The following is a 22459-nucleotide window of genomic DNA, read 5'->3' on the forward strand; positions in this document are numbered from 1 at the left end:
TCCAAGGGTTGATGAACCACATCAAATGGAAAGGTGTCATACTCTTGGTTTATTCAGCAAACGTTACTTTAAAATCCATTAAAAACCAGGAAAAATCCATGTAATGGTGATGTGAAACAGATATTTTTTAGATGGAATGTGACTTTCTTCACATTATAGAACCTATACAACCAGCAGGTTCAGACACGTTCTTTGTCCCTTCCCTATAAACATGCCAAACCTTTATTTTCTTGCCCTTCATTGTTGTATGATCTACCCTCTAACTGAATATACTCGAAATATTTGCCACAGGTCTTCAGCAAACAATTTATTCATACTGAAATGTAGGCCTCGATTTTGAAGTCTTGGCTGATGGTCAATTTTATAAATGCAGAAAATAACCCCGACGAGTTTGAAAAGGTTTTTTGTGGTAGAATATATATCTGGAAGTTACCAAAATAGAAATGGACCCAAATCAATGCAAAGAGGTTTTGGGATTTGAACCAGACTGATGGTTAGACTAACAATGAAGTAGAGATGCTAGTCAATTCAATTGTAATGTCACGTCACCACAACTTTTACTGTAAAATGGAAGCTAATTGGTGCAGAATAGGTTGCCACATGGTGATCTAAAATTCTTGCGATGAAACCAAACTTTGAATATTCAAATATTCAATGTGAACAAAATAAAAAAATCTTCAATATTGGACATTGATTTAGATTACTAGGGCTGTTCTAAGAAATCAACTTATTTCAAAAAAGCAATTTAACTTGCTTGACCTCTTCCTCTTTGCAAGGATCCTTGATGTGGTCTGATACATATCCAAAATGCATCAAATTGAGAAACCGACGATGGATGTTTCAGAAGAGACTTGAACTTAACCATTTGTGCAGATTGGACTAGAACAAAGGTATTAAAACTAAAGTGTAATTAAATATATCAAAAGAGTTAATTTTTGTCAAGCCTGCGACTTTTGCCATCTCTACTTTGCTATAGTGATCTGGCGGCATTTCATGCATCTGTGAACAAAGTTGTTTTGTGGTCAAGTCCCTAAATTGGATGCAGTAAACAATTAATGTGTCAATGTATGGAAGGATTGTAAGATGTGTATGCCTGTCTAGCAGGTATCTGACCGACCTCATCTTCATGCTTTATTGGTCAATGTTAGTTGTATGGAAGGATTGTAAGGTGTGTATGCCTGTCTAGCAGGTATCTGACTGACCTCATCTTCATGCTTTATTGGTCAATGTTAGTTGTATGGAAGGATTGTAAGGTGTGTATGCCTGTCTAGCAGGTATCTGACTGACCTCATCTTCATGCTTTATTGGTCAATGTTGGTTGTATGAAAGGATTGCAAGGTGTGCATGCCTGTCTAGCAGGTATCTGACTGACCTCATCTTCATGCTTTATTGGTCAATGTTAGTTGTATGAAAGGATTGCAAGGTGTGTATGCCTGTCTAGCAGGTATCTGACTGACCTCATTTTCATGCTTTATTGGTCAATGTTAGTTGTATGAAAGGATTGCAAGGTGTGTATGCCTGTCTAGCAGGTATCTGACTGACCTAATTTTCATGCTTTATTGGTCAATGTTAGTTTTCATGGATACTATAAGTTGTAGGTAACTATTTAATGCATTGATAGATTGTAATGTGTTCTTATTTGTATTGCAAGGTTCATCTGACCTTGACATCATTTTCATGGTTTATTGGTCAATGTTTAGTTTTCTTGGTTATGTCTGTTGAGAACTATAAACAATAGGACAGTTATATTTGGTGTATTATAGGGGCCTCGCCCGAGTGTCAAAGAAGTTATTACTGTAATTACAAGCCACACAACACCCGGGCGAGTATGAAACCTGGTCTTGCAGGTGCACTTGACATATTAATTGACTAGGATTGTCAGTTTTCCTAACAAAGGTCTGGATTTTGGCTTCCTCCACCAAGGAAAACTAGCTGTTACATAATAGCCCAAAAACGGCACTATAAAGTTGTTAAAAACACAAAATAATAAAAAATCTGGTGTATTAAATGATTATAAGTTGTACATAAAAATTGAGAATGGAAATGGGGAATGTGCCAAAGAGAACAACCCGACCATAGAAAAAAACAACAGCAGAATGTATTTCTTATTTGGTTTGTCTGGCTTATTCTCATTTCGCCTTAGCTGTCAAAATTATTATATAAAATTAATCCCAGTTTGCCTTAGTACAAATTTTCAGGTTAAAAGAATTAGCTAAGGCGAAATGGGAACTTGTGTAAACAATGGAATTAAGTTATTCTTTGTTTGTATTGCAATTATGTTTGATATGTGTTATTTTAATGTCAAAATCAGTCTTGAAATACTTTTTAAAAGATGTTTTTTTTTGTGTCTTTCCAATGTCTCACTTTTTCAATAATTCTTTTAAGAGTGGCTCACCTTTTTAAAATGTATTTTTAAATTAGAAAACTAATAATGTACATGTAATTAAGAATCACATGAGAGAAAAGCATTAATACAAAAAGCACAAAAATTATTTACATAAACATAAATAAATATTAATATAATGATAGTATTTTACATATAATTGGACTTAGTTTTTCTGCCAGGAAACATTATATTCCCTCTGTGGTTAAAGTTTTTAAAATAACTTTCTTCAACTATCCTGGATTTGTACCAAACTTGGACAGAAGCTTGTTTATGATCATAAGATAGTACACAGAAGTAAATTTTGTAAGATGAAATATTCATTTTTTTCAGTATTTTACATATAAATGGACTTATTGTTTCTGCCAGGAAACATTACTCACTCAGAGGTTAAAGTTTTTTAAAATTTTGATAACTTTTTTATACTATCCTGGATTTGTACCAAACTTGGACAGAAGCTTGTTTATTATCAAAAGCTAGTATCTAGAAAGAAATTAAGTTAAAATTTTGTTCTTTATTTCCGTATTTTACTTATGAATGGACTTAGCTTTTCTTCTAACATTACATATAGTCTGCAGTTAAAGTTTTTAAAACATTTATTAGATTCATAAACTATCCTGTTTTTTTACAAAACTTGGACAATCAAAAAATAGTATAGAGAGGAATATCTTTATTATTTTTTTTCTCATTTTTGTTGAGGCTGCGATTAACATCAAAAGTAGGCGAGACACCAGGTTCAACGGAATCCTTACAAATTTAATATACAATAAGCAGTTTTTTTTTTAATTTAATTTTTTTTTATTATTAAAGTTTCTGTTATAAAAGTCTGTTGGAAAACATGTTTTTTTGTTCTATTAAACTTTTTTGTGTGAAAAGGATAATTCTGTGGATAATTAGATTATTTAGATTTTTCTAACTGCATAGAATAAAAAAAAGTTTCAACTTTTATCAAATATGAAACAAACAATATTTCAAGAGAAGCAACTTTCCTACTTAAAAATGTTTTATTTTAGATTTTTCCTGATTTCACAACTTTTGAAATCATAAAAATGGTCACTTTAATTAAAAATAATAATTCAAGAGAAACAATTCCCTAATTGCATGTTGTTTAAATTGCAATAAAAACACAGAGGTTTAATTTGTTTATTTAATATTTTTATCTAAATTCACATTTCACCTTAATTCAATTCCCATCTGGCCTTAGTATATTTTTACCTTTTTTACCTGGAATTTCCAGTTAAGGCGAAATGAGAACACACCGTTTGTCTGACCTTGACCTCATTTACTTGCATTGTGTTAAGTTTATGTGATACTTGTAGTAAAGGTTTATATTAAGGACTCAATTTAAGACATTTCAACGTGCACACTTTTGTTCTAAACTAGTTGTGTGAAAAAGGAGATTTTTTACCTCCAGCACTGAGCAGCTGCGTCACTATAGGATTTTCAGTGACCTAATTCTGAAAAATAAATCTCACTTTGTACCCCAAAAATTTATTTTGATATTGTCCTTTACTTTAATCATAGAAGTAATACCCATCTATGCTTTAATGATGATTTTTTATTGTTCTGTGAAGAGTGATTTTTTATTGTTCTGTGAAGAGTGAAAGTTTATATGGTAGTTGTGTTAATTGGAAGATTTTTTAGATTCATAAACTATCCTGTTTATTAAGTTCCTTTGTACTTTACCTTTAATTCATGCTTCAGCCAAGACTTGCAAGTTTGTTTTTTCTCCCGAGTAATTTAAATATCCATCAGTGGGCTCGCCTGAATTTTACCACAATCTTCTGGAGCCTGCGACTTAGAAAGCTCAACATAGGAATAGTGTACTGGCGGTGTTAACTAACCTCTTAAAGCTTTTATATTTCAGAAGGTAGAAGACAATGATCCTTCATACTTTGTATATAGATGCCTTATGTTATGAAGTTTCCGTCTGTCCATTGTCCTTGACCTCATTTCCATGGTTCAGTGACTATTTAAAAAAGTTCAGATTTTTAGTATTTTTAATTTCTCTCTTATTAAGAGAAAAAGGATAACTATATTTGGTACGTGCGTACCTTGCAATGTCCTCATGCCCATTAGACAGTTCTCACTTGTCCTCAACCTCATTTCAGGAATCGGTGAACAAGGTTAAGTTTTCGTGGTTAGGTCCATGTCTCGTACTGGTATATGAAAGGTTATATCATTTGACAGTAGATGAAGTGTTACCGTATGAACAGCATAATATACAATCCATCATAACTGAAATATGTATATCCCTCTGGAATTCATCTAAAAAACAGTTTTATTGCCACAATTAAATGAAACAAACATAATACATTGGATTTCAATATTTATCTTGATTATAGATGTCACAAATTTTACTATTTTACAAGTATCACAGATATATTAATAACAAACTTGAGTTCAGTGTATATTCACGTTTCTCTGATAAAGTTTTGAACACAGTCCTGTACTTTGGCTGGTTCTAATGACATTATCCTGAATACACTTTTATTCTCAGTCCCTCCACTACTTGACTTGAAAATCTGCAATTAAAAAAAAAGGATTACAGTAATCTATACTATTAAACGAGAAGACCTCATTTTGGGTGTCGCTTTTCTTCTTTCCACAATAAATTAATCAACACGCCTCTGTGTCCTATAGGTACAGTGCATAGTCGCATTTGTCATCCATTCATATGATTATTCAGATTGAGTTATTTTGGGAGAAAAACGAGAAAAAGGGCATCCGGATATTGTCCCGTCATTGGACAAAATTTTTAAGTCAGATTATACTTCCGGTTTGCGTTTTTCTGTATACTTTGAACATACATATACTACGAATAAAGTGTATTTTCAGAATTCTATCTGCTATCATTTTCAAGTTAACTATCCACGGTGGTCACAGAGTTTATTAAATAGAGAGGGTCTGTATACTATATCAATGACCACCATGGATCGATTAGAAAACTTAGAATTGAAAGTAAATACACTTTATTTATATATAGATACAGATAAGCGCTAAAATTATTCATGTGCACTGTTGATACCTTTTCTGAAATTCTCCAGTCATGAAATCTTTTACAAAATTCATTGATTACAAAAAAAAGAAGATGTGGTATGATTGCCATGTTGACAACTCTCCACAAGAGACCAAAATGACACAGAAATTAACAACTATAGGTCATCGTACGGCCTTCAACAACGAGCAAAGACCATACCGCATACTCAGCTTTAAAAGGCACCGAAATGACAATGTAAAACAATTCAAACGAGAAAACTAGCGGCCTTATTTATGTACAAAAAATGAACGAAAAACAAATATGTAACACATAAACAAACGACAACCACTGAATTACAGGCTCCTTACTTAAATGTTCATAACACTTTTGATACCTTTTCTGAAATTCTCCAGTCATTAAATCTTTTACAAAATTCATTGATTACAAAAAAAAGAAGATGTGGTATGATTGCCATGTTGACAACTCTCCACAAGAGACCAAAATGACACAGAAATTAACAACTATAGGTCATCGTACGGCCTTCAACAACGAGCAAAGACCATACCGCATACTCAGCTTTAAAAGGCGAAATGACAATGTAAAACAATTCAAACGAGAAAACTAGCGGCCTTATTTATGTACAAAAAATGAACGAAAAACAAATATGTTACACATAAACAAACGACAACCACTGAATTACAGGCCCCTTACTTAAATGTTCATAACATACTAAATGTATATTCATATTGAAATTGATAGAAAACCACATATTGGGAATTTTGGAAATAAAGGAGGAGGGATTAAAAAAAACATTTTCCTGTCCCCAATAACCTATGATTTATGATACTTTTGCTGAAATTCTCCAGTCATTCAATATTTCACAAAATTCTTCAAACAACACTTTACATACTTTAAACTACGCTCTGAATGCCCGCGATTTCGCGGGTGTGTTCTAGTTATCTTTTATTATAAAATGTTTACAAACTTTTTCTTGTTTGCATTGATCTATTTTGATTTCTTCTTCAGGATTCAAAATAAAATAAAAAACAGTCAGTGTATTTCAAGTTTGTTCCATGTAACAAAAATAGTTGTTATAAAAAATTAACATTTACAATGTAAGTACTCTCTGGTAAAACTGCATATTCTTCAAAAGATGGAAAAACCTCCAAATTATAGAATTCCAATTTGTTTGTTGACATAATCTTTAAGTTGACTTTTTTTTCACCAAAAAAACCCACCACATGTTGAAAATGAAAAATCATTGCACATGACTAAATTCAGATTTTTATCTTGTTTGTAACTCATGCAAATATTACAAGAACTGTGTGTATAATAATTACATTAGATGCATGTTTCATTATAATACGTTATTCTGATTGGCTAACTGCACATCAAATGTTATTCCTTAAGCAATTGCATTACACAATAAAACTTATCATTCATGATAACACGAGGTCCGACAATAAAGTGCACAGGTGAATTAAATAAAAAGTTGATAAAAATCGTGTTTTCATGATCCTAGCTAAAAAATGTAATTATAAGTATTGAATGCTTCTTTTTGTAACTTTATAGGGTTGTAAAAGCGTTGACCGTGCACACATTTTTATAATGAAGCACTTCCGCGCTTCATACAAAATATACTTCGGTCAGTGCTTTTACATCCCAATGAAGTTACAAAAAGAAGCATTCAATTCTTAATTGTTGGACATCTAGAAGAAAATTAAGTACTTTTATAAACTAAATCACAATTTTGTCAAGTTGACATATCTAAGATATATATACATGCATTCTAAATATAAGGCACTGCCATTCTTGTCATTTATTTATAAATGTTTTCCTTTTAAAATTAAATAATTGATTAACATCTGGACTGCTAATTCTCCTGTGCCAAATACTACATCCATATTCTAGATATATGTGATATAAAGATACCATGGCATGACTGAGTAAGATTTTAATATGCTTCCTACCAAGGTTAAGAGTCTACAGGAACATTATTCTACTTAGACACATCAATCCCACTAAAAAATGACCTGTCTTTGCTCTCACTTTTATTCTGCATACTTGTAGAGAGCACCAATCTTTAAAGTTCTAGAAATAAAAAAATATTTCACCATTGACTACTCATACTGGCAGTGAGCATTATACTGCCATACCTACATCGTAAAAGATAGTGTTACCTTGAAATACAGTTTACATCTTTCTAGAAGAAAGTTCCACTTCATTTGTGTTCTTTTATCAATATTCAAATCTCTGAAAACTTCAGCCTGAAAAATATATATATACATTACTTTATTTTGTACACATTCATATTCATTTTCTTGGTTTTGTTTTGTTGATATACAATATATATTAATATTGTGACTAATGACTTTTTTTGTAAGATCAATATTGTATCAAAATATGAGCAAATAGCTCTTCTTTGTAAAATGCTTTCAATCAATTAATAATTAAATGCTCTGTGTCTGTGGGTATAATAAAAATTCAAAGTATTGACAAACAAGAAGTGACTGCCCTGTAGATTTTAAAATCACAGAAAAGGTCAAGATCTAAAAAAAAGTTCCACACACAACATCAATCATTCCTTAATCAAGACGCTGTATAATATAGAAGGATCATCAGAAAAATGTTCAATCATTGAAGTATAACCCCAAAGTGGAGGTAAAAATAATAATTAAACACATAAAGAAATGAAAATGCTGTATACATGTAGATATATAAATAGTGTTATCGCTCATTTTACAAAGTTTTCCTTTGATCTGACTGACTGATAATTTCCTTTCTCAGCAGAGTCGAGTATTATGAAAAATTATCGCTAGAAACTAAGGGTGCTAGCATTTGTGTAGTGAATTAATTTTACAACATCTTTATTGGTAAAATACTGATAAACAGATTATCATAGGTCATCTCAACTCGATTGCTTTTCTCACTGTAGCCGTACAGGCTCAAGCATGAGATGACCGAACGAGATGACCATTGATAATCTATAGTAATTGGGAACCAAATGAAAGTTTTCTAAAGAGTCATCTCCTCTTGGTCAATGTATTCAAATTTTTTTCAATTCACTTGTCCAATTGAACAAATACAATAGTTATTATTCTATGTGTGGTTAATTCACTTGGACCTTAAAATTTCTTCTTATATATGATTTTTAATCCACTTAATGTTACATCATTAAGATACAAAGGCAAATTAAAATGAAATTAAGGCAATAATCCTTTTCAGTTTCAGCTGTCAAAATTCATCATTAAACAATTTTGTCTAGTTATAGTTAAAATATTGGGCCGACCCAAATTTTGACCCTTGGTTTTGCAATGAGATCATACCTTTATTCCTAAGAGATTTTCCATCACTGTACCATCAATAAAACAATGTTCAATTGTGCCTGTATGGTCAGATATAGATACAGGAACTGAATACTCTACTACTGGTTGTTTATCAATGACTGAAGTATCAAACATAGCTAAAGCACCCTGCGTACATTCTACATTGGAACACAAATATCCTCTGTCCTCATGTACTGTTTCTCTACATTTCTCACTGTAAAATAAATTATGTTTAAAAAAAGATTTCACTCAAAGAATCAATATGGCACATTGATCATTTCTGACAAACAAATAGTATCATAAATTTAAAATCCAACTAAGAATTAAATATATTTAGATCACTGTCCAAACATATTCTAGGAGGAATAGTCGAAACAACAAATTTTTTTTTTTATACTGGGTTGCTGTCTCTTTGATGAATACCTCAAAACTCTTTTTTTATATTAATAATATTCAAAGATTAATAAATTAACAATTTAAGCCTTAAATTAAGTATCTTATTCATGTATAAAGTGGGCATACATTTCTTTAAAAAAAAATAATCAAAGAGCTGAAGAGCTCTGAGGGAAAAGACGGCCATTGTTTCAATTTTAGGGGGGTATCTTTTGATAGTCTACATACAGAGAATGAGCAAAAGAACAGCTAGAACATATAGAAAGGCTAACAATAATGAAACTAATTGTTGTTTATTGTTATTTCATTTCCTTAGTCAAGAATTCATCATAGAGACAATTTGGACCAATGAGATCTGCACCTTCTAAATCAAAACATTTGAATAAAGTTGGGAGTTAATTATCTAAAATTCAATTGAATTTAACAACTACTACAATATATTTTAGAATTTTAATTATGTACAACTGTACGGCAGACTAAGACCATTCTCAATTTTTTGTGACAGTATTCTCAAGAAAGTGAGGACTGAAAAATCTATTCAGTTTTAATTTTCCATTGATAAAGTTCCCAGTTACAACTCTCATCACAGGGATACATGTACTTATAAAATCAAATATGATTGATATAAGCTGTGTGAAGTTTGTTTCCAGATCCCACATTTTGATATATCTGTAAAATTCATGAAAAAAAAAAATAAAAAAATAATGACCACTACAATAATTATGTTGGTACGCAAAATTATTTTTTAATTGATGACTACTTATCATATATACTTAATGTGACATTTTTAGTGTTCAGATACATTAACTTTCATTTTAGTGGGTAATTAATCATCAATTGAGGTGCTCCTTAATTGGAGAAAGGTTCTAAAAACATGACTTTACAGAAAGAATGAAAACTGCAGTTACTCTCCCCAATCTCAATAGGTATAAACTACAAAAAGCAACATTTAATTTTTTTAATTTTTTTTTTACCATTTCAATAATTATGTTGGTACACAAAATTTTTTTTATATAGAAGACTACTTATCATATACTAAATGTCACATTTTAAGTGTTCAGAAACATTTACTTTGATTTTAGTGTATAATTACTCATCAATGGAGGTGCTCCTGAATTGGAGGAAGATTCTAAAAACAGAACTTTACAGAAACAATGAAAACTGTTGTTTCTCTCCCCAATCTCATGTATCCCCATTGACATTGTTTACCGCGAAAGTTGACCTACAAATTATCTGATTATAGCCTCAGATCAAAGCATTGCATGTTGGTGTGTGAATCAATGATCTACACTACAGCAAACATCATTAGGTTTACATTTAACAAATACGGATTTTAAATTAGTATACAAATACTGTGAATGATTTTTATAATGAATAAAGGATATCCCTGTTTGGCATTCCAACAATGACGTCACTAGGTTAGATATATTTAGAATATTTTGTAATACTGATTTTTCCGGACTGTAAAAGAAACGTATATAGTGTAAGGGAAAGCTCAATATACGATAATTTCACGAGAAACAGAAGGGAAATGTGTAAAAAATGTATTTAAAAATTAAAGTCGATCTGTTCTCCTTGTCATCAATTTCAGTATGACATTTTGAGGGGGTTTCCGAACTATCAAAACAAAATGATTGACGTGAGGGAATGATACTCTGGCCAACCCCATTAGGGAATTGACGGCTTGAAGCCGTCTTTCCCCAAAAAAATGACAGAATAGTCAATGGAACTTACCATCTAAACCTTAATACACCACCTCCTTCTGTGTCAATGTTAAACTGAGTTAGGAAAACATAGACAATACCATACTGTGTGGGTTTCCATTGCTTAGATAAATCTTTCATTATCTGTTTTATTTGGCTGATATTGTACACATCTGTAATGCTGTCCACTGAAGTGAAATTCACATCACTATATAAGTCAATTTGACTTCAAAAGAAATGACATAAATATTTGTCTAAGAAGCTGTTATAACTGTAAAGTTAAATGTGACAAATTTGTGTATGTCTTCTTATTTTTATGTAAACTTAACTATTGAGCATAGAATAACAAAGGATGACATAATATTTGGCATATCAAAACTAAGTTATGTTGAAATGGAAAAATATCTGATGAACTTAAAATTCCTTCAAACTGTCTTTATATTATTTAAACAATTTAGAGTGTAAATGTTTTTTTTTTGCATATTTTTAGCATATTTAGCCACCAGTTTAACCAGTTTATCTATAAGTTGCTTTTAATAATAATTATTGCATATATTAACAAACAATTCTTTATTTAACAACATACAGCTTGGGTCTGTTTTACTGCCTGAACTCTCATCACCATCTTGAAACTCTTGGGAATGTGCAAACTGATATAAACTTTGAGCTTCTAATGTATCTGAAAATAAAATATTTTTGGTTTAAACAAGCATTCTGTGAGTATTGCATGGCAATATATAGTCACCTACTGGTTAAGAATTCATTGTAATGGAACAAAATTCTGACTTGACCTATAACTTGTCATGGTGCAATAAATAATCCTGAATAAATATTTTTTTTAACCAATTATGACTGCTCCAGTGCTAAGATATGGCCGCTTGATAAAACCAGTAAATATGGGTTTGTAGTTGGGTCATAAAACTTAATAAACTTACCGGTATCAACTAATTAGAATACCAAAATCAAATGAAACTTATGTAAATATTAAAAGGTTGATCACTCTTATACCAAACCTGGATTGACTGTCACAATTGTCTTGGAGTCAGCAGTTGCTATCATTGTTGATCTGAAGTCATCGTAAGTTACTTTTACATCAGCAGCAAATATAACTGAAGAAAATAAAAATAATTACACAATAAATGTCCTGTCTGGGATCAAATCAATAAAATTGAACCAGAAGGCATATTATACAAAAAAATAATACAGAATTCATATAGGATCAACAAATTGTTTTTATGTAAAATTGATTCAAAAGACTTGAGAACAAAAACTTCAAATGTGAAGCAGCATAAGGGAGGATGGTATTTTGGGTCTTAATACAGAATGACATTTTGTTAATTGATGATATCTATTATGATGTCATACAACTTACATTTTATTTTTAAATTTTAATTTTTTACAATGAATGACATTTTATGAAAATCTGCAGATTGTGGGAAATGTTAATTCCAAGAGAAAACTTATTAGTAATTTTATCTTTTTTCATTATATTTTGTCTATTTTCACCAAGATTTGAAATAGACATGTATCCAAATGTAAAGAAGTTATTGATACATGTATAATTATATATTTTTTAAATTGATCAAAAGGCTATTCCTTTGGCTAGATGGACTAATTACTACTTGTATGGCAATTGAAACTACCCAGTACTACTATTGAGTCAAATATAGTGTGTTTAAAGTGCAGTGAATATCAAATTAGGTATATTACTCTTTATATATCTTTACCGAGATATTGTATACACATGGATCCATTAATGTTTGTGAGTACCAATTTTTGTGGATTGACGAAAAATATATTTGTTTTTTATGGATACTTGATTTTGAGGTTTTGAAAAAGTGTACATTCAAGCCTAGAGAAATTTTGTCTAGATGGAACATTTAAATTAGTGGGAATTGACTGATTGTTGATATTGTAAATAAATCATGTATGCATGTTTTTTGGCATTACATGTTTAAACAAAATATGTGATATATAAAACAATTAAAAATAAATAGGGATGTGTCCATGGGACACAGAAAATACCCACACTTACATACAACGTTATAAAGGGACTTAACTCAAGAACTATAAAGTGACACTACCCAAATTTGTACTTGATCTGAGTTTGTGGTAATAAGCATTGTTTAAAAGTTTCATAACATTTAGCTGTCAGAGGCAAACCTAACTTAGAGAACGGAAACAAATAAAAATCACAAATTTTTCCATTAGTAAAGGGACATAACTCTAGAATGTTAAAAGTGACGCCACTAAATCCAAACTTGAACTGTGTTTTGTGTTAATTAGTATGATCATAAATTTCATAACATTTGGTTAAGGCTAAATGAAGTTAGATAACGGAAACAAAAAAATCACCAATTTTTCCATTTGTAAAGAAGCATAACTCTAGAAAGGTAAAAGTGACGCCACCAAAATTCAAACTTGATCTGTGTTTTGTGGTAATAAGCATTGTGGATAAGTTTCATAACATTTGGTGAAGGCAAACTAAAGTTAGAGAACAGAAACAAAATTCAGCAATTTTTCCATTTGTGAAGGGGCATTACTCTAGAACAGTGAAAGTGACACCACCAAAATTCAAACTTGATCTGTGTTTAGAGGTGATAAGCATTGTGGATAAGTTTCATAACATTTGGTTGAGGCAAACTTAAGTTAGAGAAAGGAAACCATTTTTGGGACTTACGTACAGACAAGGGTAAAACTGAATGCCCCCTCTGCTATGGCATAAAAATAAAGATTTTTAAAATTTATTATTAACTTAAAGTTCAGTAATTATATCATTTAAAGTGTTACCAGTCTCATATGGCACCCATGTCAGAGCTAAATCTATCAATTCTTTGTCCCATCTACAAAATAAAATTAAGCACACATATTATTTGACGCAAAATAGCAGCTGAGTTGTGATTTATTATCAGTTGACAGACGTCATAATTGTCAGAAATATTTACACACCACCATAGACATCAAATATTGTCAAACACAGTATAAATGGGCAACATATTGCCTCATTAATGACATAATTACTAATTGCCAAAAAGAAGAAGAATTATCAGCATTGTAAATTCATCCTTATAGCAGCACAACACACTATTATTTTTTTCATCCTTGATGGCCTCTCTTACAGTACCCATATATTGTATTTGATGTTAGTTTGTTCTCATCCTGAACATGCAACATGCCACTGGATATTAAGCAACCAATAATCAATCAATCATTAATATTCATTTTCCAGGTGAGATAATTTCTGTATTTAAACGAGAATTTTTATGACTTTTATTGTAATTTCTCAAGTGTATTTCTCTCTTTTACTTCATGTATATTTCCAAGGGAGATAATGTCTGTATTTAAACAAGAATTTTTATGACTTATTGTAATTTCTCAAGTGCATTTCTCTCTTCCACTTTATGTATATTTCCAGGGGAGATAATTTATGTAATTGAAACAATAACTTTTAAGATTTTTATTGTTATTTCTCAAGTATATTTCTCTATTCAACTCAGCCGATTCAACTATATGTATATTTCCAGGGGAAATAATTTCTGTAATTTAAAAAGAATTGTTATGTCTTTTATTGTAATTTCTAAAGTATATTTCTCTCTTCCATTCTTATATTACTAGATATAGAATTAATGCTCATGCACTATGTATAGAAACAGGTAGATACTATAGTATAGCCAGAAATGAACGATTGTGTAGTATGTGTAATAAAAATGCTATTGAAGATGAGTATCATTTTATTTTAGAATGTGATAAATATGATGACATCAGATGTAAATATTTAAAGAGTTATTACTATGAGAAACCATCTACTTTTATATTAGTACAACTGTTATCTGTAAGAAATGTCAAAGAGCTAAACAACCTAGGAAAATATTTATTTTCTGCAGAAAAAGCACGTAATGGTTAATTATTCAAATGTTTATTTTTAGTTTAATATATCTATATGTCATACTCCGCTTAATTCTTTCATTGATTTGTATAATTTGTGTATAAATGTTATATTATGCTGTATATTATCTATTGGATATTTATATTGTGTAAATCCAATAAGCTGTATTTGCTTACGGAAATAAAGTATTATTATTATTATTATTATTATGTATATTTCAAGGGGAGATAATTTCTGTAATTTAAACAAGATTTTTTATGACTTTTATTGTCATTTCTCAAGTATAATTCTCTCTTCCACTTTATGTATATTTCCAGGGGAGATCATTTCTGTAATTTAAACAAGAATTTTTATGACTTTTATTGTCATTTCTTTAGATTTGTTAAAACTTGAATGTGTATGTATTTGAAATTGTCAATTTAAGAAATTTGTAATAAGCATAAATGCCTATTTTTCAACTAGAAAGTTGACACAGGTCTAAGTAGTTGTGTAAGAAACTACTAGTGGGAAGAGTATTAATAATGTTTTTTCTTTACATAAGATATTTCATGGATGTAATTTTCAAGAAATTTTCAAAAGGATAATAACCTCTTACATCTTTCTTAAATGTTAACTTACAGCACCAAAGCAAAAGAAGGACAGGTCTCATCAAGTATCCTCAGTTCACATCTCTGTGTGTGTCTTCCTGCTTTGGTAGTTATCTCCTTAACTTGACCAACCTGTAAAACGTAAACAATACGGTTACTGTAGGATTCTAGGGAAGGGAAAATAAATATATTTTATCTGACATTTCACATATTTTTTAATGAAAGTTGTTATCAATAGATTCAAAAGAGTTCAAGTATGAATACAGGTAAAGTTTATTTAAACCATATATATATGAAACTTGCACAGTAAACTGTCATACTATTTTTTTTACTTTAATGCTCTATTTTATTTAGCCAATATGAAATATTTTCCATTAATGAAATTTTTATTTAGAAACATATATAAAATACCGGTACACATTAAAAGAAGATATTCTTGGTTTTCTAAAATCTACTTTCCATCAGAGAAAAAGACAATTTTAAAATAAACCTTGTTAGTAAGAAATGCTTGATGTGTAACCTGTGAATAAATAAAAATATACCAAAGTTTGTTGTTACTGAAAAATGTGGTACCTTTCTGACTACACAAAGTAAGTTTACATGTTCTCCATGTAATCCTTGTCCATTAGCTTGAATGTCTTCTAATGTGTAAAAATCATTAGTGGCTTTAATAGGTACATGCTGCAACTGAAGCAGAGTGTCACTTTCTGGTCCATTATACCACTCTATATTGGAATGATTCTCACTTCCACTCAGACAGAATGGTCTGAAAAAATAAAAGGATAATGATTATTGTAAAACATTTAAAATACCTACTTTTTTAACAGAAAAGGCAGCTTTAAAATTCAAACTTTCTTTGTTAAATATTACAATAGTTGAATAAGTTAGAGAGAAATTTTTGAGGCTACAATGAGCATGCATTTGTCACCTGGTTTATAGGCATACTATTCACTATTATTCAATCAAACTTATCAAAGCACCATACGTCATTGTTGGCTGTCAATTTTCTGCTAGCAAGTAAGACCTATTTTGTCAGCAATGTCAAAATTATCTTGGAGAATGAAAATTGGGCAAAAAAACTAATTTACTTAGTCTTTCTTGCCTCTTAAAACTTTTTATTGAAAAAAAAATCTGCATGTGATTCTGTAAATGAGCTGTAGATATATTTGGTTTCATTGGTACCGTACATAAATTTATGTTATTATCATATGTAATTGCATTGATGAGGATTTTCAGAAATTAAATGTAAAACAAATAAATGAAAAACTAAGAAAACTGACAAAATGACATGACATGCAATGAAAATCAAAATTTTCCTACAAGTTACAACAGATTACCCAACAGAAGACCTATTATATACAAGGGTGAAAAATGTCTCATTTGTTTAAAGTTGTGAAAAATGTGCTTGGGAATAACTGAGTTTTTTTTTTAATAATAAATGGAGAATGGGACACAGATGATGCCCACACTTGCATATAACATTATAAAGGGACATAAGTAGAGAAATGTAAAAGTGGCACCACCCAAATTCAAATTAAATCTCAGTTTTGTTGTAAAAAGCATTGTGTATAAGTTTCATAACATTTGGTTGAGTCAAACTAAAGTTAATGAAGAGAAACTTATTTTGGGACATACAGACAGACATGGATAACACTTAATATCCCTTCCGCTGCAGACAATTTTATCTTAAAATTATCTACAATTAAGTTATTTTCTGATCAAAAATAGAAAATTAACGTCTATCGAAGAAAATATCAGATCACCAAAGCCATCTCTGAATCAGTTTCTTTTTAAAACCCATGCATATTTTATAAATACCCTTTAATAGGAGATTGAGCACCTGCTAGTGTAGATATCTGATCCCATAATTTTCGTTTTGGTAAAACGAAATAAATTGTTCTTAATCCTTAAATATGAATGATAATCATCAAGTGTTTAAACAGTCTGCACCAAAATCTTTTCCAATTACTATTCCTATTAGGCTATATTCAGACATTTTTCAAATACCTAATAGTCTGAATAAAATGTTACTAGTTTGGAGCATCATAGTAGTGGTTAATGGTATAGACTGTTTAAAAAGGTTCAAAATTGACAATTTCTTACACTGGTGTAGCAGATTTATATTTCTCATCACTACCATCTTGTGGTTTGGCCTGCACTTGAACATTTGATAAACAAACTGTAAAAAAAAAATCAAATATATATTCAACTGTTAAATTATTTTATAATATACAATTAATATTACCAATTTAGCCATTATATAAGTGCTATTGTGAAATTAAAATGTCTCTTCTAAATATATGGTTTTTAATAAACATCAATATACAATGTATATCCTAGATGCATCACTTAATGTTTTTCTACTGTACCCTGAAATCTAATGTATATATAATACAACTGATATATTAAAAATTGGGTCATGCATATTAATTCTATACAATTTAGTCAGAGGTGTGCCTAATTATATATCATATATATAAAATAAATTCCAGCAATAATTGAATGTTCTGTAGACTCATTTATTTTCGTGGGTACCAATTTTCGTGGATAAATTTGTATGTTCCTGGATATCTAATTTCCTGTTTTGCTGAGATCTGCATACAAGCCTATAGAGAATTACCTGTACCCATGAAATCCACGAAAATTGGTATCCAACGAGTAATAATGAATCCACAATATACAAATTGGGATGAACAGACATATAAAGAAAAATGTATTCTTCTTTCATTCATGATCAGCAAATTACAAACTGAATGTGGGTGCATTATAAATTAATGTTAAGACAAAGCTTACAATGGTAAATTTAGAAAGGTTTGGATGTAGAACATGATTGTAAAACTTACCAACATCTCCAATGTGAAATCTATCTGTTAGATCCTTTATATTCTGCTCCTTTCCCCAAAATGTTACATTTACATAAAACAGTGGAGAATCTCTCAAAGTAAAGTTGAAGACAAAACGTTCTGTGGATGAATCTGAAACACAATAAAGCAAAAACTAACAAAGATAAATATAGAATAGATCTAAAGGCTTTAAAAATTTATGCATACTTTAGAAAAAATATTCATTTTCATTCTGTTTCAGGTGAGTTACAAATTATTTTTGGCTGAAGGTAGATGAAGCTAAGGGCTGTTCCAGAATTAAAGACATAAGGCACATTGCTTATACTAATACTGTGTCCAAGTTCTCAAACATGGGGAAGGGGGGTTGACTTCAGGGACTCCCCCTATTTTTCATTTGATTTGTTATATTGTCCCATTACTGAAGACCACGTGTGTCTATCACTCACTGTTTTCAAATAACAGTCATTTGAAAATTTAATAAAAAAAACAACAAAAAAAACCACATTGGGTTCTACAGTAAACCCTCCCTTCTTTAGACCCCTTAAAATATCCCCAAATAGACCCCAATGCACCAATGAAAGATTGATGGCTCCGCTACACATGTTAGTCTAACGTATTATGTAACCCTACGTAAATCTGACAGACGGTCCGTGTTGTCTTCTCAAACGGTCCGACTTGTCTCTGGAACAAGTTGTCCCCATTTCTTAAAACATCCCATCAATGTCGATTTTATTTTTTATTTTTTAATAATAACAAGTGTAAACATGAGTTGGGGTAGGAGGGGTCCTGATCCCGAAATCCCGAGCTTAAAAACACGAAATCCTGAGGTCCTGAATTAAAATAAATCGAAATCCCGAAATTCGAAAAAAGAATTCCTGGATCCTGAAAGGGTTAATCCCGAAATGCTGAGCTTAAAAACACCCGATCCCGTAGTCCTGATAAAGGTCCTATCCCCCCTCAAACATTGTATGTTGGTGCATTACTCACTTGAAAAGGTCATTTTAGATGTGAAAACGGAGTAATTTAAAAGAATGAAATTCAATTCTAAATACATGTATACAATTTGTTAACACGCATCTCAAATAAAAGGAATATCATGATGAACAATAATAACCTTTCAATCATCAGAACCCTCCAAATTTCACTTCAAAGGTACGTAAATTTTTCTCTTCTTATTTGAAATTGACGCCGGCCAACTTACATTTATTAATAACTAATAACTTATTAATAGACTACTATTCAATACGTATCGACAATAAACAATATTACTACGACTTTTGCCATTTGGGAAATCTAAACTACTTGTCTTAAGAGATATTCAGCGATTAAATATTTGACATCTTAGCCAATATCACAGGCGATAATAAACTACATAAGGATTCCTACTTCTTCCTATGAGCTTCAAAACTTTTGGGTGATTCAACAATCATTTAAGGTTTTTCTGGTTATATTTTTTGAAATCAAGAATTAAAAGTCATATGAAAAAAGTGTTCAATTTAGTTGTATATAACATAATAGTCAGCTAGCTAGATAACAACAATGGCAAGTATTTCAGCATTTATTGGGTAGAACAAAAAACTAAGGTGCACGCATAATGCAGCAATAAATGCATAAAAATCCTTTTTCTGACAAAGATCATGATGAAGTTTTTTTCCATTAAAAAACTTAATTAACCATGTTAACAGATATATATTTCTTTCAGGAAAGATAAAACTACTAGATAAATGGCATAAAACAATACTATGTAATGTAAAAATGTACATGTAGTACATGTAACAACTAAAATCTGACATCATACTTTTTCGACTTTGAACAGATCTTGCATCTTCTCTTGATAATATAAGTCCAACTACATTCTGAAAAAAAGATAGCACTGTAATAATATCTTGAATTATTGTTTATTTTTGTATTTACATTGATATTGTTTTCAATAAATTAAACTTAACTAAACATGTATTCCTATACTGTGATGAATCATTTCGGTCCTTAGACACCGTCAATACATATCTTTTTACATTGCACATGCCTTTTTTTCTCTCAGACTATTCAAAATTTACACTAAATCCCCTGGATGTGACAGAGTACATGGAATACATATTGATATTTTGGTCAGGGAAACATAATTTATTTTATTCTATTTTTCAGTAAATTGAGTAATCTTAGATCAGTCTAACTCTGAACAGTTTGGGTATGTCATGACATAATATTCAAGCTTCATACTGTCTGAATTTTGATTGTGATAATTTTTTTTTTACATAAAATGTTTCAGACACAAAATAAATGAGGTCAAAGATATTAAAACTGTATTGCACAATAAACCACTGTTACATAAACACAAGTTATAGTCTGGAAACTAAATAAATGCTTGCTTTAGGCCCTAATTCCTGCATGTTAAAGCCAATTATCCCCATACTCAATCCCAGCCTTCCCAATGTGATAAGCAATTTCAGAGAGATCCAAACACTTACCCACAAGTTATTGTCCGGAAACTACAAAAATGCTTGTTTTTAGCCTCTTATTCCTAAACTGTTGATACCAAAACCCTCAAAATCAAACCCAACCCCCCTTTTGTGATATTAAACCTGAGACTACTATGTTACAGTAGTCTCAGTTTTAACTAAAGCTATTGTCCGAAAACCAAATGTGTCTTCAGACTAAGAGGCAGATACAGATGACAACGCTGACAACATCATAGTATTAACAATACAAACATATTTTTTTGCACTCATAGTGGGTCTCATTGGGATCTAAGCGTGACGCGGGATTGACAATTTTTAGTAAGCGTGACACGTGAAAGTCAAATTTTTGTGTCGTTAAAACGGGAAATGAGGTCTTGTGGGACCTGGGAAATGACAAAAAAATGAGAATTGCTTACGTACATAGTGTAAGCGGGATACAGGAATCTGACAAAACAGTAAGCGGGATCCTGGATCGGAACCTCTCAATGAGACCCCCCTCATAGAAAAATAGGATTTTTCAGCATACAAATATAGTAAACTGCACACTGATAGAAAACAAAGAAATATCAATGACAATGTTAAAACATTAATAATGTACATTTGTAACACAAATAGACAGGAAATATGAAAAAGTATAGAAAAACATTGATAAACAAAATTTTAAATATTTTAACCTAGTCCTCCCTATGTTTCTGACACCTTTGCTTAACCGAGTCCCTATGTTTCTATCTGTGACACCTTTGCTTCAACATTGAAAATTAAGAAGAAAGTTTGGGGACGACCATTTGATATTCTGGGGGGGGGAGGGAGTGCAGGAGGATTTTAAAAATGAATAACTCAGCCTTGATAATCACAAAAATAAATGGTTTGTTCTGTGGTAGTTTGATGTCTTCATATCAAATTGTTTTCACTGAGAGCAAGTTCTGTTCTGTTCTCCTTGGACATGGCCCCTGTTTTTTCAGGATCAATGTTTCTTATTTATTTGTCTTTTGTTCATTCTGTATTCTGTTAGTGTTGCATTCCTTTTGTAATTTAGTAATTTTGTTATTAACTTAATCATGAGTTTAAAATAACCCAACAGCAGTCACATACTTAACTATGAGAATTACATTTTTGATTTATCCTACATTTCGGTCTTTTAATGTTGTCCCTAAAAACTTAATTCTTACACTGAATCTACACATTTTGCTTTGAGACCAAAATATTGTCAAAAAATGATTAAAGCAGAACTTCCATTTTCAGATTAAGAAAAGGTCTGGGATTAACACCCAGAAAGCATGATTTAGCATCATTTGTTCTATAGCTTCTTGGGGCCTTCAGCAGCATCAAAACCCTTCCGCCCGACCGCTTGAACTTTTGACGCATACAACAATCACTTTTCCATTGTGGCGTCAGATATTTTGTTTTATGACATCAAAATTTTACGGGAACCTGTGTGATATCCAGCAATGGCTGACAAATAGCGATAAGGTGTATATCAAATGGTCGTCCCCTTAGAAAACAAACAAAATGTGATCTTACAACAATGCTTGAATATCCTAAATTTATATTCTCAAGTTTCATGTTTGTTTTGTCCTTGTTGTCATTTGCATTAATACTTCTTGCATTTGATGTATTAATATTTCGTTTATCGTTTTGACGGGTAAAACTGTCAAAATCTGAGAACTGTCCAGACCATGCCATCTTGTCGTCTGCTAGTGCTATGCTGTGAAATATACAAGTGAACAGGTGCACGTGCAGTACTTGTAAAAAAGTCAAATGAATTCAAAATTTGGAAATATTATCAATAAGAGTTTTAACATAATAAATTACCAATTGAAACGTTTCAAAAATATCATTTTACACACAACCGTAGCCAAAAGGTAAACAATCAAGGTGTCGCCAACGCTTTTCATAAGG

The 22459-nt window shown here is 30.9% G+C and overlaps 1 protein-coding gene across 1 annotated transcript; it reads right to left on the bottom strand.

Moving 5' to 3' along the window:
- Positions 1 to 4699: 4699 nt before the first annotated feature.
- On the bottom strand, positions 4700 to 22437 carry LOC139489511 (meiosis-specific with OB domain-containing protein-like). Its single transcript, XM_071275998.1, has 13 exons — positions 22082 to 22437; positions 19900 to 19957; positions 18102 to 18233; positions 17362 to 17437; positions 15832 to 16024; positions 15290 to 15390; positions 13576 to 13628; positions 11799 to 11894; positions 11372 to 11464; positions 10817 to 10973; positions 8690 to 8903; positions 7544 to 7630; positions 4700 to 4908 (listed from the first exon to the last, which is right to left on the bottom strand). Exons 1-13 carry the CDS (start codon positions 22241 to 22243, stop codon positions 4798 to 4800), a joined length of 1533 nt encoding a protein of 510 aa, XP_071132099.1. The 5' UTR covers positions 22244 to 22437; the 3' UTR covers positions 4700 to 4797.
- Between the last annotated feature and the right edge of the window lie 22 nt (positions 22438 to 22459).

Source organism: Mytilus edulis, chromosome 9, assembly GCF_963676685.1.
Source record: "Mytilus edulis chromosome 9, xbMytEdul2.2, whole genome shotgun sequence".
NCBI classification, from domain to species: domain Eukaryota; kingdom Metazoa; phylum Mollusca; class Bivalvia; order Mytilida; family Mytilidae; genus Mytilus; species Mytilus edulis.